This window comes from Atta colombica, unplaced genomic scaffold (assembly GCF_001594045.1).
Source record: "Atta colombica isolate Treedump-2 unplaced genomic scaffold, Acol1.0 scaffold216, whole genome shotgun sequence".
NCBI lineage: Eukaryota > Metazoa > Arthropoda > Insecta > Hymenoptera > Formicidae > Atta > Atta colombica.
This window is the reverse complement of record NW_017259312.1, coordinates 585327-602840: the sequence shown is the minus strand read 5'-3', so window position 1 is coordinate 602840 and position 17514 is coordinate 585327. Positions and strand designations below refer to the sequence as shown.

The 17514-nt window shown below is 41.5% G+C and overlaps 1 protein-coding gene across 1 annotated transcript in view; it reads right to left on the bottom strand.

The window, feature by feature from the left end:
- The window catches only part of LOC108687804 (neurogenic locus protein delta), a 42201-nt gene extending 28050 nt beyond the window's left edge, over nucleotides 1-14151 (bottom strand). The window contains exons 1-2 of the mRNA XM_018193770.1: nucleotides 13284-14151; nucleotides 7559-7861 (exon numbers count right to left, since the gene is read on the bottom strand). Coding sequence (XP_018049259.1) covers nucleotides 7559-7861; nucleotides 13284-13343 — 363 coding nt within the window. The 5' untranslated portion in view covers nucleotides 13344-14151. The remainder of the gene's footprint in view (nucleotides 1-7558; nucleotides 7862-13283) is intronic.
- Between the last annotated feature and the right edge of the window lie 3363 nt (nucleotides 14152-17514).

The window sequence follows — 17514 nt, the reverse complement described above, 5'->3', positions numbered from 1 at the left end:
AAAAAAAAAAAAAAAAAAAAAAAAAAAAAAAAAAAACACCAAGATTCTTCTTTTAATAAAGAAAGAAAAAAATGTGGCGCAACGCCTTCTTTCGAATTGTAATAGCGATCGTTATAATTATTACGTAATATAAAAATGTATTTTAAGAATTAACCGGGACAAAACGAAACTTGCAACGCATGATGGAATCGATAATAACAGCCATAAAATCGTTCGTGTCGAGCGACAATAGATCGCCCAAGGGACGAGCAGTTAGTCAGTCAGTCAGTCAATAAGGTTCACCCACGCACGTGCATCAGCTGATGCGTACCTGCCCGATGACCACGTGCCGAAGAACCAGAAGAAAAGGTAAGGGCAGATACATACTCTTTCATGCCATATTTTCACTTTAATGATGTTATAGAGGAAAAAGCAAAGATTGCCGAAAGAACAGTGTAAAGCGTCTACAATGAGATTTTAAGGCGTAAAACTTAAGCTTTAAGTTGTAAGAAATTGATCAATCACAGTCGAATGTGAGGAGAACAATCGATTATGATTAGTCAATTTCAATTTCTTATGGCTTGAAGCTTAAAACTCAAGTTTTAAAATCTCATTGTAGACGTCGCTTAAGCAGCAACGTTTCTGTAACAGGAGTTTTAATTGAATTTTAATAGACTCCTCGCAATTTAAACAAAGATCTCGCGCGACAGAAGAATCTTTCATCGTGCGAACTGATTCATTAATTTCTGAAATAATTAAATTTCTATCAACTAACGTAAAAATTGTAGAGCGGCAGAAAACATGTCCCTTGGGTGTTTGGGAAAGGAAATGAATTAAGAAGCGCTTCTGCGTAAACGACGCCTCCGAGCGACGTCGTAACAAGAATCTGCGAGATGAGACCGGAAGTTCATCGGGAAAGCGACGCACCAGCCGTTATACTCAATGCTTTTACATTCTTGCAGAGTAAATTCAAACCTGGACTCGATTGCAGCGAAAGGGAACTCGCCGAGTGGTACCGTTACAACAACGTATTGCTTCTATCGCAATTCATGGGAAATTCGTTTTACTGTTACAAATCCTTTTTTGATATTAATTTATATTGGTTAAATATATTATTTGAAAATACAAAAAGTCACATAGTTTAAAATGACTACTAGATAAAGTTTTATTTAAATAAACATTGTCAAAGAGTCTACATGAACAAATACACGTGAAAAATATATATATAAACAGAACGGATCCGACTTTCGCTATAACGTGTTCGTTTCGAGAGAAGGCTTCGAATCGAAATAAAACTCTATCGACGCGTAATAGGTCCTAAGTTCCGCAATTCGTAACACGCACGTGAAAAGGAAGAGAGAAGGAGGAAGAAAGGAAGGAAGGAACCACACGCAGACATAGAAATTAACCGCCGTAGGGAAAGAGGTCGATCGCGTGCGAGTCTCGCAAGCTCGCACGCGCGACGGAACTAAAAATACGCATCAGCGGAATTTCGGGAACCGAGCGTCGCCGTCGTATCCTTTTTTTCCATCGCGTCCACGTAATTCGTGCTAAACATAAGTATAATCGCATATCGCGATATGCCGAATCATCTAGCCGCCACCCCCTGTACACGTAGCCATTCGTTTCGTTTGTTCATTCGACCTTTCGCCGCTCGTGTCTTCGTCTGGGACGCGAATCACGCAGCCTTTTCGGCCGTGGGACCCACGGTTCGTTCGCTTGCTAGCCGCCTTGGTTTCGGGCCCCACCTTTCCTCTCCCTTCCTCTCGCAGCGCGATTCCCATCACTTTCGCGGCCTCCTCGTCCTCTGCCTCTCCCTGTTCCTTCTCGAGTCTCGGTCTCGCAATCGCGTTCCACGAAAACGCATTTAAGAATGCTTATGACTCTACAATATCCCCCGTTATAATTTCGACAATATTGTGTATTACGAAATAATTTATGTAAATTACATTACGTATTATAAGCTAATCTCCAGCGGACCGATAGATCTGTCCGTTACTCTTCTTCCTTGTAAAAATCGATACTTGGCAGATATTTAAATCGAATTTTGATTAAGGGCAGAAACATAGAATCTTGCATAACGCCACAATGCATAAAAAATAAACCAATCAAAGTCCTTCATTTTCTTCCATAAAATAAAAGATTTTAATTGACTTTCTTACGCCTCGTGCATCATGCGTGCGTTATGCAAAGATTTGCTAAACGCGATTTCCTTTGACTATTCTCTTAATTAATTCCAGCGATACGAGACCAATGTCGGCAGCCAAGCGTACTTCAATATTTCTCCAATATCTATGATATAATGCGTGATATTTATCGCGGAAGGAAGTTACAGTGATTGGCTAAAAATAGAACAGCACGACGCGACGGCGGAATTCCCAGGCGACATAATGAAAGCGGGAAAAGAATGGAGCGGGCAAATGAGCGGGTGCGTGCGTGCGTGCTATTAGCGCGAATGCGCGCGGAAAATCGCATAACGCACGCCGCCGGTGCGCTCGCTCGCGAGAGAAGCGTGCGCAACGATCGAGCACAGTAGCCGCACTGTCGCTAGTCGCCTCGTGCTGTTTTAATAAGACGGCTCGTGTACACGAACGTAAAGCCAATTAAGGCGCGCGCATAAGAGACCGCGGCACGCACGCACGCATGCACGCACGTACGCATAAGAGATTGCAGCGTCTGCGAAGGTTACGATTACGTATCCAGACGACACATGCCGCCGAATGACATATCATAGGCGTTCCTTAAGGCGTCCATCGAGAAATAATTTACAGTATAAGTGTTTAAAAAAAAAACAAATTGCTTCTTTGACGAGAATGCCGATTCGCATTCAACGAGGTTTTTTTTTTCATTTCAATATAATATATTAAATTTATTCATAAAAAGAATGTATGAAGGACAATTTTAGACCGGTGAAATTTATTTTTGTAAATTATAAATCTCTCAAAGCTCATTGTCAGTTTCGTCTATTCGTATTGCTAATAAATTGCTGTTTGTTGTAGTAATGACAAAAATTGCTTCTTTGACAAGAATGTCGATTCGAATTTAACGAGTTTTCTTTTTTTTTTAATTTCTGTGTAATATATTAAATTTGTTAATAAAAGGAATTATAAAGGATAATTTTAGGTCAGTGAAATGTTTATTTTTAATAAATTGCAAAGCTCATTCTCAGTTTCATCAATTCGTACTGCTAATGAACCTGTTGGTTGTAGTGATGGAAAGGCCGTTAATTCGCGCATCTCGATCACATACCGCACGGAAGTGATTTACGCACATTGCACGTAACTGTTATTTATAGTGGCTATTTTATCGACTCTCGTTCGTCCAATGCTCGCGCGTACAACTCAACAGAATCACGAGTCAATTTACTAATTGCAAACTCGACCGTAATCAGTCGCGGCAACAACGAGTTAATTCACTTTTCCACCGTCCTTCATTATATCGTATGGCGAGAAACGCGACACGTAACAAACTATTTATGCAACTCTTATTTATCATTTATCATTAAATTAAAAAGTAAAACAAGGAGCAAGTCGTTAATATGTAAGAATATGCGTACATATTTATGTTATGTATGCATCATCAAATCATTACTCGCTGATAGCTCGCGCGATTTAAAGTTGAATATATTATAATATCTCTCATCGTACTCCTTCACTCTTCAATTCTCTTTATGCAAAGCTGATCTTGCGGTACGGGATTTAAAATATAGTTGAAACTCGGCTCTCGCGTGTTTGAAGCTACAAAAATAAATCAAGCACTCCAAATAGCGATTGCGGCTTACGTCGGATTCGAGCTATTTCGCCGACACGCCAAGCGGAGTCTGCGATATCCGACACGAGCGGCGCGGATGGGCAGAAATCGGTCAGGACCCGCCGAAAGTTCTCCGCGGAACTGTAACCGTGTCTTCCGAGAATCTGAGACTGTCGACTTCGTTTGATGCTGCTACATCAAAGAAGATGCCGAGTAGAGCATCGGCAACTGCTGTCGGGATAATTTCGACTTTCGACATCAGTGCATCGCGCGATAATCCTATCGGGCTGCGGGTTCAACCGGTGGTGGTAAATGTCGAAGAACGCACGTGCCTATACCATCCGGGTATATCAGACGGAAAAGAGAAAGAGAAAGTGTATTCATTTCGCCTTCGGCTCAAGTCCTGCCAAATAGACATTACACACTACCGGCAGATTCACGATGTTTTATTGTAAATGTATTCTGGAAGGAAAGTTAATGTGTTTTAAAAAAATGTAAATTTGTCGCGGTATTATCTTTTGGAAATAAAGAGAAAAATAGTAAAAATTAAAATAAAAAATAAACACATAAAATTAAAAAAAGCAAAGAGTGCGAATAAGAGGAAAAGATGGAGATCAAGAAAAACAGTCGATGTAAGAGAGAGAGAGAGAAAGAGAGAGAGGACTCGTTAGAGGCATGAGGGGCGCCATATGGGTTAGTAAATTTAACTCTGCTCACGAGAAAGCTACGGAGAGCGAGAGAAGAGAGCAAGAGAGAGAAAGAGCGAAGACACGAGTACGTGGGAAGTATGCAGAGGCGCAAAAGGCCCCGGCCATCTGCTGTCGGCGCGGCGGCCCTGCAAGAACGGCGGTCTCATAGTCTCAGAATTATAGTCAGAAACGCGCGAGCACCGATACGAGAGGATTGACGTGCGTCCAAAGATGCTGTACATTAGCGTGTAACGCGTCAGTGACCTAAATACACATCAACCTGTTTATGGAAACGTGAAGAAAATTTATGGAATAAATTAAAAATACGTACTATTTATAAATTACAAGTATAAACTTACACAATAGTAAGATTGTTTTGAAGCCTTGTGAATTAAATAAATATTTCATAAATATGAATCGTATCTCATTACATCACACATATCTTGAAAATCTTTATATAATTTCGTCATATAACGAATAAAATTATGTAACAAATGTCCTTCCTCGCTTATCGATAACATTGATTTCTTTATACTTTTTTTCTGGATATATAAAATGTAAGATGTATTACAAATATCTTTATACTTTGACATCGAAATGTTAATTTGTCATTTAATTCAATTTTTATCAATTATCTATGCACTTTTATTCGTACTCTTTGCTTTTAAATTTCGACGCCTATGACAGTCAAAACATCGTCTGCAGCAGCAAGCAGCATCAACAACAGTAGGAGGGAAAGACAAGTGCTACTCTCTCCTTGTTCTCTCTTTTTCTCCATTTCTCTCGCGGCATCTGCCAACTCTTTTTGCCTCCCCCCTTTTCATCCGTCTATCTATCTATCTCGTGCCCTCGCTATCTATCTCGCTCTTTTTCATTTTAGTTGCACCGACGCGACGCGACGCGACGCGACGGCTGCGTGCGCATGCACGCGTGCAAGCGACGTCGGCAGCACGCGTCGTACGTGCCACGCAAACGCAACCCCTATATACACGCGCTCACTGTGTTTTTCTTTCTTTCTCTCTCATTCCTTCAACACAATCAACCTGTCCGTACGCCACAGCGATCTCGTTGCAATGTGCGCGCGAAAGTAGGAAGGGAAAAAGCAGATGCGAGAGAGTGCGGCGATCCTGCACGTTCACAGCGGCCGACTGCCGAGGCGTGTTGCGCGCACGCGAAAGAATTAAAGAATGGGTGGAGAAAAAGCACCAGCAGTTTTCCCCCTTTTCGTTAATTGCGCGCGTCAAGCGAGGCAGAAATCAAAGTCGTCGAGAACGAGAACAACCGTCTCTATACCGCCGACCTGTTGCAAATGCAACGCGACCGGCGACGCGTGCAACGCGTCTCCCTCAACTACATGACGCACGCACTTCCCATACACATCGCGCGCCCATCAAAATTATTTACATCGCTATGATGAACAGCCGATTCGAGTTGTAAACACTGCACGCAAACGTATTTTAAATCCACTCGTTTATTTTAAAATTCATACCGTCATCTACGATGTTTTTTTTATCATTTTTAATTAAAGATGACCAAACTTTCAAGACAAAATGTGATTAATCATTTCGTAACGGTATATTGTATCTCTAATATTGTTATCTCAACATATATGACATGACCTTCAGAAGTTTACAAAATAAACAGGTTTTCAGTCTCGCATGCGAAATTTATTGCAAATAATTTCCGTACAAATTGGTCGATTATGCGAGAGCAGGAAGACTGAATAATTGTGTTTTTCGTTTTATGCGAGATAGCATCGCGACGTATTACAAAGGGCGGTGACTTCGAGTTTGTCCACGCGTTAACTCAAGATTTCTCGCGAATATAATCTCTTCGCGATCCTCGCACGTGAATTCCGCATGTTTCTTATCTTCGTCTTCTTCCGGTGTTTACTGGAAATGAGTTAGATAATTCGCGCGCGCTCTCTTGTTCGATTAGTATCTGTGATGTTAAACGGATGGATAAAAACATTGTTCTTTTCCACGCACTCGAGTTTGCAACTGCGTTGTTTTCACATCTTCACAGTTTTTCGGTATTCGCTTAAAAATTTTTCCATTTATTAGATTAGAAACGTGCGCATCGATTACGAAATGATGCATGTCTGTTTTATATAATAAATCATTACGAAATTATTTATACTTGCTAAAAGGTTTAGTTTGCATTACTAATGATCGAAAGAAATCTCTGAAGTTGTCCTTTAATTGTATAACGCATCAGAGATATTTAGCGAGTGTGGACATTTGCAGAAAAATGTGGTGTATGATGTTGCGTAAGCGATATTTGTAGTTTTTATTCTTTTTGTAATTGTACGTTTTATAAGTTATACATGGCCGCCGATGCGACATTATATAGGACATACTGTACTTGTTATCTATCATCATACGGTCGTCAACATTTCTTACTTCCCACATCGAAACGTTTATGCTAATCGAAGGCTCTGGCAAAAAATCTCCAGTGCATGCACGACTCTCGTAAGTCATCGTGCATCAACGTGCATCGTCTCTCATGAGAGTTTAATAATTCGATAATGATATTGAGTGGACTTATCCAATACGTATAGGATGCTCAATGTTAGATATGCAAGTTGTTTTTGCCACAACTTATATATATCAGCCATAGAAAGTTTAATAGACATCTGAATAAAACATTTGTTAGGTTATCGAAATAATTTTTTGTTATCCTCTTAATTTTGCAAGCATTAAACATCATTTTAAATTAACAAGGCTCGATCGTGTATTTCAAATAAATTTATTTAAAATATATATTTTAAATAAAAGAGAAATTAGAAAGTTATTTAGTATTTATTATTTTAAACAACTTCTTCTGATCTATTTCTTATTCGATATTTTAAATAAATTTTTGGAACTTATTTTATATTTTTTATTTCGAATAAGTTGTATCACTCTTTATCGACTCTTACGATTTTATATTTAAAATAAATTTCTGGAACTTATTTCAAATAGGTATCAGTTATTTTCCCGAGCCCTATAAATTAATATACCGAAATTTCGATTATAACGAAAGCTTTATTTACTAAGCATTTGAATTCTAAAACAAATGTCACAATAATAAACACGCTATGGAATGTAAATAATTATCATAAAATCTAGAATCTAGAATTTAGAACGTGAAGGACTTACCGGCCATGTGAACTCGAACGGGAACCTGATGGGGTTGGTGAAGCTCGGTAAAGCGACGTTCGTGCTGAGATTAATTCTGTTCTCGCCGAGAATGGGCGTTACAACGTCGCCATACGTGCACGGTGACGTCGTGTCGATCTTCACCTGGTACTGCTTCAGGCATACCCGAAACCTCGTCTTACAGACCCCCGAGCACTCGCCTGTCTTGGATGCGCTGCCGGAACAGCATTTACCCAGATTGTCCTTGCCGAACTCGTTCACGAAGGACTTTAGCCTCAGCTCAAACACCCCGGAGGCATTCACCTGTAAAACACATGCGTTTTACTTCTTCAACACACACAGGCAAATCAGTGTTCGTTATTTCAGCTTGTCGATACATGAAATTTTTCAAAGCTAATGATAAATTAAAATCATGAATATTGAAGACCGAAATTGATTTTAAATTGATATTAAAAATGTTTGAAATTGTGAAATGACCAAACGTCAATTTTAAACAAAAATTTATTTTTTTATTTATGAGTGATAAAAGTTCATAATTATACATTGAAGAATTATTATAATGATTTACACAAAATATGTGAATAATGAAAAATAAAAAATTTGCAAACATTAAAATATATAGCCTACAAATTTTTGATTATAATATATATATATATAAATCGCGAATATTGGAAAACAAAAATATTGTTCTTCAGGGGGGGTCATCGAATATGACTGAGTACTCTGACAGTCGTTTTAATAGCTGTAACGCTTGTAAGCGTAAAATTTTTAATAACGGTCCACAGTTGGCGACGAATCATAAGACACACGAAAAAAGAAGATGGTATCAAATGAAGCTCTCTCTTTCTCTTCATCCACGAGACGGGAGATGTCTTGTGCCCCATGATGTGAAACGCCGCAGGAGCACGTGTGCGTTCACGTTTTTGCGAACGCGTGTCACGCACGTCTCCCAGGAGGAGAGAAGCCGAGTTTCGATATAACAAAAACTACACACACTCTCTCTCTCTCTCTCTCTCTCTCTCTCTCTCTCTCTCTCCTCCTCTCCCTCTCTCGTTCGTTGCAAGAGATGTATCTCAAGACATACCGTTCATCGCCACGCTTCACCATTATAATCGAATTACGAAAATACGCCACGATTTACCGCAGATTCGACGAATTTGGTTTTTGTCCGCATCAAATAAAGTTGAGCTTAGTTTTATTTAGTCGTCTCCCTCGCTCTGTCTAGAAACTTACGATCAATAAATTTTCAAGCGTTCGAAATGACTATTATTATAATATTTATAATCTTGAAATTTGTATTATATTTCAAAAATGTGTCTTTTTTGTATTTATTTTAATTTGTATTTATTTTACAGATCTCATTTTTTTTGCTGAGTAAAGAAGAAAGTTCAAAATGAAAATTTTTCTTTGCTACTTAACGAATTACCAGAGCGCTATTATTAAAGCCAACGGATATTCCTTTTTGAAACATGTGCATGCAAACCGTCTGCAAAAAGAGGCTGGCCGACCAAGCTCGTAAATGCATCAACGCTCTAGTTGGCTCGCGAAGCGCTGCTTAACGAAATTACCGAGTAGAGACTCGGCTCGAAGTGCAAAACGAAAAATAGCGAGTCGATTAGCAGGTTTTTCGGCGACATAAAATTATTGCCGGTGATTAACTACTAGCGCACTTATCACGTTGTTAAGTCGCGACTTTGCCTTACCGATCCAACTCGAGATACAGCCTTTATATTTGCATCGTCATTATCCAATATAAAAATATACACGTAATAAAGAAATAATTGTTGAAGGAAAAAAAACGCAGCCAAGGTTTAACGATTTCTTCGACACGTCAATATCGTCGTGATATGTCGAGCAAACAGTGCCAACGTCAGATACATATTTTTCTATCCTGGTCGTCGCGACGCCAAGAACGCTGTGTCCGTAGACGATGATGATCGGTGTGTGTGTGTGTGTGTGTGTGTGTGTGTGTGTGTGTGTGTGTGTGTGTGTGTGTGTGTGTGTGTGTGTTATGTATACACGAGCGCGCACACGAATGCGCTTCTGAACGAAGCTTCCCACGAGATATTGTATAGCCGAGAGCGAACGGTAAGTTCTTTAGCGAGATCCGAACGACGAGCTCGCGGCATTAGATTTCCTTTATCGAACTCCCACAGTCTCGCGCTCGCGTATTTCGCATGCATCGATTACGCACGTCATTAGCAACAACGTCATTTGTCATCGGGAAATGGAATATTAAGCGACACAATCAGTGAGCGCCAGGTACATCCAGACATATGGATAGTGTCGTCGAATACAAAAATTTTTTCGTATGTATATTTTTCATGTACATTTGATATTGTACATATATGATCGACAAAGATCCTGTCACATCACAAGTTCAGAAAATAAGTAACTCTACACGACCTCGTGAGATAAAAATAAAATGTTCATTCGCGGACTGCGAAAAAACCTAACAACTCTCGCCGTATTAGTATTTAAAAAAAAAAATAAATGAATAAAAGAATGAATAATGCATTTACATTGATATAAGTACGATTTATCTCGCGTTCAACGCAAATGCGGCTACCTGATCCCCAGCTTTATTTACTTAAACATAAACGTCGTGTTCGATGTCAGACAAGCGTCCTTAGCGATAAGAACGATCCTTTGTTGCCAATCACTATCGCGCATTGCGTTTAAAGCGGGACTATACTCGATGCAATTGCATGTACTCGTCGGGATCTGTCCCGTTAGTCTGCATCTCGCGAAAGTAAATGATTAAAAACAAATAAGCGGTAAGTGTACGCATCTCTCTCTCTCTCTCTCTCACACACACACACACACACACACACACACACACTATACCTACATATAACGCACTCATACATACTTCACGCACCTCGGCGCTGCCCTCACGATGAGGAATCTCATTTTTGGCGCGCTGGAAAGTTATTCTGGGAACGGAGAATGGCCGCCACGCGTATTTACGGATACACGCGGCACCGACGATGCGTTTCGTCACACACAAAACGATTTTCGCCGTCCGGGCCACCCTTCAGACGTCTTTGAGACGCGTCTCCTTGAGGAAGCAACAATCGCAACAACCCGATGGCACACCTCGCCATCGCACCGGACAACAAAGGACTCGTCAATGATCAACTGGATTTTTGCAAAGATCTTCCGCGAAAGATCGAAAATAGGTAAAACGATCGAGAGACGAGTCTAAAGCGGTTTGAGATCATCGCTAGTCGCAACATCGGCGAGAGAAAAGGAACAAATATAAAGGAAGAAGAAGAGAGAGAAGTGGGGCTAGACACTTCTAAAAGAGTGCATCCAGATTTAGAGTTGGGTGCACCACGCCATTAGGGACTTCGTCAGATAGTACGAGAAAACTTTTCGAATGGTGAAAGAAAATTGTAAAAAAGAGATTCTGAAAAAGAACATTGAGAGAATTGCGTGCAATATAAATAAATAATTACAGGATGATAAAATTAATAAATCTGTCAACGCAGAGTAGAACAATATTAATATTAATAAATAAAAAAGGGAAAAGGATAGAAAATAATTTACTGCCAAGTATAAATACGACATAGTTATTAGTCAGTAAAATACGTATATGCTGTTGATTAAATTCAATGCTAGAAAAATCGACAATTTTAAGAGGAAAGTCAATTTTGTTAGTTGTAGGCGACGCTAAGAGATAAGCATGAAGGTAGTTGAGCTCACGAACGCGAAGGATCGTAGCAGACAGAAAGAACATACGAAGAATGGGGGAAAGGCGAAGGGGGAAAGGGGAAGTCGAGGAGACATCTCTCCCAGGAAGAATTCCCTCGGAATCCGTGCAGAGAGAAGAAACTGAGAGAAGAAACGGGCCGTATAATACGCGAAATGCATCGCTCGTCGCATTCGGAATCGCTCGTTTAAGAGAGGCTACGTAACATAAAAAAAACTTGAATTGCGAAGTACTGAAGAAAGAAAGCAAGAAAAAAAGAAAGTCAGTTCTCAATTCCGCGACTGTCAAACGCAATAGAAGCTTGACAAGTACGAGAGACGCACGACTGCGATAATTTGTAACTAAATAAACCAAGAAATTTAACGTTTTATTTTCACGCGTAAAAAAGTCGGAGTCGTGAGAAAAGCGTTTCTCACGATACCAAACTGATTTATTCGTCTTGCGTATGTCGCGTTCGAATTGATCCGAATTGGTTCAATTTGTAACAATCTGAATTTATAATTAAGAGCTATATTTTTGAAAAATATCGTGTACGAAAATACAGTATACATTACGTATATTATAGATTTTTTTATATACTGAGAGAAAAATATTTTAATTCAGCCAACAAAAAAATCTAACAAGAATGGCATTTCTGTGAAATTAAACAGACTTTCTGATTATGATTTCTTGTTGGATCCTTTTGTTGATTAATTAGAACATTTTTTTTTAGTGTAGTATTTCGTATGCGATTTTTTTCGAGAATAAAGTTCCAGAAAGCAAGTCGTCATTCACCGTTCGTCGAATAGAATTAGCGGATTAATGTTAACAGAATATAAATTTGAAATCAAGGATCACAAAAGCTTTCTTCGTATCTTTTTCAATGCTAGATACAGGATTACGTAGAGATTCATCCGACAATTTTAATCGCGTTGCGTCGCTTAGAATCACAATTACGCTCGCAAATACGCGAGCCTCGAACGTACAGTATTATGAATCATTATGAAAGGCGAGCCGATTACATTCAGTCTATTCCAATCTTTCGCATCTTGCGATGTCTTTCCTTTTCCCGCGTATATTAATAACAATGTCAACCTCTCTCTCTCTTTTTCTCTTCTTTTACTATACGACCTAAAGCTGTAGAGTATAAAATATATACCTGCATACGAAACGTTTAGTTCGGGTGCCGAATATCGCCGAACCAAACTCATTCATCGAATCACGATGGCCCAAGGTCGGTAATTCGACACACAAGTTGAAAAACTCCTCTCTGATATCTAGTAATTACAACAACATGTGATGATGTATTACGACTATTTTTGGAGTTTAATACATTCATCAAACTAGTCGTCGATCAGCTTTCTTTCCGTTAAGTGAATAAAAAATATATATATTGTTTTTAATATAATACTATTGTTTTTAATTGAATAACACCTAAACCAGATAATCCCTTCATTTGTGTACAACGATGTAATTTCGAGGAACGCGCGTATTCTTGTCATTTCTGGGAATCAGATGTTGACTGTAGTATGTGTGTGTATGTATGTGTGTGTGGTGTATGCGTGTACATCTTTCGTGTTTTACGGCAACCTTGGCACCCGGCAATAGTGGTAACGTTAATGTCCGTCAGATATATGATTTCTCATTAGCGCTACTTTCGGATTTCCTTCCAATCTTACGGTGACAAAAACGAAGAATCAAACTAAAGAAGTCTGTTTTCTATTCCTGAACCAGCGTACACTTTTGGAAAGTGAGATAGGTATATGTTTGTGATATTTAGCAAGAGCGAGAGAGTTCTAGTATAATTTAACGCAAAATTAAGATCCATTCTAGCTGAACTTGTTGCATAGTTCATATTTTCTCTTTTTCTCTCCAACATGAGAAAAAAAAAAGAGGAAAGATAACGAAGAACGGACCTCTTAGGAAATGGTTGAACATTGGCGAGTTTAAATGCTCGCCGACGGCGAGGTCGAGAGGAAGGAAGAGGAAGGAAGAGGTGTAATAATCGTAGGACTTATAACAGGGACTTACCGCTCGAGGCGTCGGCAGGAGAACGACGGCGGCCGTCCACACGAGCATCGTGGTCCACATGTTGACACGTCGCGTATCCCTCGGTGTTTACACGCCGCTGGCGCTTCCCGGGTGACGGCGGAAGCGCGGATGTGAGAGCGGCAATCCACGCGCGTTCCGCTCGGTGTCGTCGCGTCGGTGCCGTCGGCGTTACCTGCGTCTCGCCGCGATACCGCGGGGCTGCTGCATAGCCACGAACCGCGTGTACCGGGGTGAGCTCTTGATGAATGCGAGCCGTCGCTGGGCGAACGAACGAACGAACGAACGAACGAAACAACGAAGGAGCGCGCGAACGCCGAGTGGTACTCGCGCCGTGCGAAACCGCGGCTAAATTCAACTCGTTTACCACTGTGCACTCTGTACGCGGATGAATTATACCATTTATTTCGACCGGTATTTATACGTACGAACGAGATTTTAATATCGCACGCGGAGGTTTTCACTTTTTTACACACTTGCCGTTGACACACTTTATTCCAGTATATCCGTGGGACGACAGACGCTGAGAGAGGCTGAGAGGCTCGCCGGGTGGGAACGACGATCTTCGCGTCCGCGTATCTAGGTGGTGTAACGAAGCCAAGGATAATCTTTCTTTCTTTTTCTCACCGATGATCGTCGTGAATCTTTTCTCGCTTCTTTCTTTTTCATATACGAGTCACAATCAACCCGTCGCGATCATACTTCCCAAAGCCAACTTTGGGGAGCACTGACGGAACGACAAACTACGCTCTCGTCCTCACCAATCGTCGCAACAACGACGAGTCACGCACTGATCGGCCGTAGTCGTGCCGCGAGGAATACTCCCTCCGGTAACGGAGAAGGGCGCCGAAGTAGGGCCGACGGGGGAGAAATGGAGAGGGGAGACAAGAGGGTCTGATGGTGGGGCAGTCACCGTGGTCGTGATAGAGGTTGGTAGAGGTGGACTGGTGGAGCCAAGGATATCCGCACACTTGTATGTGTATATTATATATATATATATGTATGTGTATGTGTGTGGTGTGTGTGGTGTGTGTGTGTGTGTGTGTGTGTGTGTGTATGTGTGAGACGAGTTGAAGATGAACGAGAAAGTCAATGTGCCCGTCGCGCGGCGGAAGGGGCCCTCCTTCTCCTCCGTACCACCCGGATAGGGATAAGAGAAGGGGGCGAAAAGGGCCGGACGGACGGGGTGGAATGAGAAACCTGGAACGGAGACTTTTCGCCGACGACGACGACGAGGGTGCCGGCGACGAGAAACCCCGCTTCGGGGTCGAACTTGGTACTAATTGTCGCGACTAGCGAGATGCTTAATGCGAAAAGTATCAAAGTTCAGGAGGGATGCATTCATGCAAACGCAAAGTCACTTCGCTGGTCACCACAGTGAATCGTCTCTCCACTCCCTGAACGTTTCACTCCTGTCTCTCTTCTATCCCTCTCTCCCTCTCTGCTCACCAAAAAGATGTACGTTCACCTCCTTTTTTTTTGTTCCTTCACCGTATATACGCGCTACTGACCGGCTGCACTAACGCCACATCGCGGCACTCTCAACAACCACCGATAACCGCAGAGGCAACTGTATCGGCGCGGACTCAACGACAGATGGCGATCTCTCGTGCGCGCTGCTTCCCTCTCCGCGAGAGAAAGAGAGATTTGTACATCTGTCCTCTTCTCAGCAGCGGTAACTACTACCGTCTACTCCCACGCGATAATATATATATATATATATATATGTGTGTTTTCTCTCACACACGTGAGTATATGCGTGTGTGTACCGGGGTGAGCGACGAGTGGTCGCGCGCGCGCGCGTGCTCGTCACGGAGTACAGCCCTCGACTGGAGGTAGCAAGGCCGGGTGCACCCCTACTTATAATTGTGGTCCGTCCTGCCAGTTCCCCCCCGGCCCAGCAAGCGGGAGGGGTTGTGCCCGAGACCGAATCAGAGGGGTAATGGGTAGCGGCTGCGCCGGTGGCGCGATTCGGCGGGCTGGAGGGGCGCGAGGGGAGCCGAGAGCATATAGACGTATATACGTACGGGAGGGAGCGCGCGGCAGCGGGCCGTCGCGTCAGGGGGGAAAAGGGGGCGACGCGAGAAGGCAGCTGCAGGCCGGCTGCACGCGCCCACCCCCACCACCGCGCACGTAGCGTAGCGTAGCCCCTGTATACGACACCCTAACCACTCGTGAGTCGTGTGGACTTCTTGCCTGCCTGTCTGCTCGCTTGCTCCCTCGTTTAGCCGCTCGCTAGCGGACACCTCGGGGCGCCTGCCCCCTGCCTGCACCCCCCCCCCTCCCTCCCTCTGCCAGCTTTCCCGTGCCCCACGTTCACTGTGTTGGTAGCTCGCGATCGTTTCCCTCCTAACCCCTCTACCTTGAACGCCACGATAATTCGTACCCCATCTATGAAACTGGCGGCACGCGCCGGGTGCCACCACCTCGTGCGTGACGTCATACCCTTCTTTTTAAGAGTGTTACGTTTCTTACGCACGCGAGCCAGTCAGCGTACATGCGTATGTGCGAAGATGAGGATGTGCGTAGAGTGCGTCTGGCTGGTTTCGCACGTCGTCGAGACGTGCGGATTATTCGCGAATGATGCGACGGACGCCGAGGGCTGAGAGGTGAACGCGAAAGATCACTTTGCGTTTACCCAAGTAATGCGTCATAATGGATGATTGTGATGGATGAATGTGATGGCGGAAAATTTCTCCACGAGTTTCTCTAGGATTAATTACAGCATTGTTGCAGCGGAATCAGGAAGCGTTTACGTACCAATTTATTTTCTTATTTGTGTAGATTTGTAGATATGTACAAATTATATGCAATAAATCTAATAAATAAAGAATAAATAATTGAATGAAATATACTTATGCATTATTTGTATAGCGAGACAAGTATATAATGAAAGAATTGAGAACTTGAGCAGACTGAACTGCAACATATCCAAATTGCCGGTGTAATTATGTCGCGCGTGAGACTGAGTGCACCTGCAACTCGAAACGCATAAAGTCTTGCAAAAATATTTAAACCTAATTTGCCGGCCTGATATCTCGCGCATATGACCAGGAAGCATTTTACCTTCGCAACTCGATATACGTTGGAATAAATTTGATAAATCAATTGATGAAATTCTGCAAGAAGTTATATACATGAAGGATTTTTCCTTAATTTTAATCAAAAATTGTTTCCTTTTTCGTTGTTATGTTCAGACTGAGATTTTTAGTGAGGGGGAGAAGAGAGGGAGGCAATCAAGTAAATGAGATATTTCTTGTATTGGCGTCACAGGTTTAAGTCTTATCTTCCGCTGAAATTAACAATAATATAGAACTGGGAATTACCTGAAATATGTGAGCTTCGAATATAAATCGTAAAAGCGGATTATATATATAATTTGTCAAAAATTTTAAAATAATTGAACGGAGATCACATATGAAGCATCGTTAATAAAAAGACCGTTCTTCCCGTAATCTGTAATATTTAGTTGGCTTTTCAAGCACTTATTATGTACTTAATTATTCGGATGGATTTCGATTAGAATTATTCCCTAGATTTCTATTATGTTCTCTAGAGAAAACAAAATAATTTCACAAATTATAGAAATCGAAGCCTTACACGGTCTAACTGGATCTTAAAAAATGCTTGTACGATTCTTGCGTAAATTTATATACTACGTATGTAATCCCCAAAAATGCGCGCCGAAATGATTTTTCAGTCTTTGAAAACTCTATTAAACGCTAACTCTACTTATATCAGCCGGAAGTCGAACCCGGATCTCTTGCATTTCGTGCGAGCGTCCTAAGCCTTTAGACTACCGAGATAAAATAATTTCAATTTAATTAATCCATTCCAAATAATTCCATAACACGTACCATGAATATCTATTATATTAATTTTGTTTGTGGTTTTGATTTTCTGATAAAAATATCTACGTGAATGATAAATGCTAATATTAAAGTAAACCAAGTGAAATATAATTATGGAATTGGTCGCATGATCGCTATTGGGAATCAAATATAGAAATTATATTTTTTGTAAATAAATTCAAACTCCGTAGCACGAACTGCATGAAATAACGACTTTCAACGAAATTCACGTGGTGGCCCCTTAATCTGGATATTTGCCAACTGCCCTAATTCAAGGGTTCACCTTCCTAATGCCATGTAACGTTCGGCACACATCGAGGCAGCGATTGAACGTCATCTGTGCTTCCTCCTTTTCATTTTTC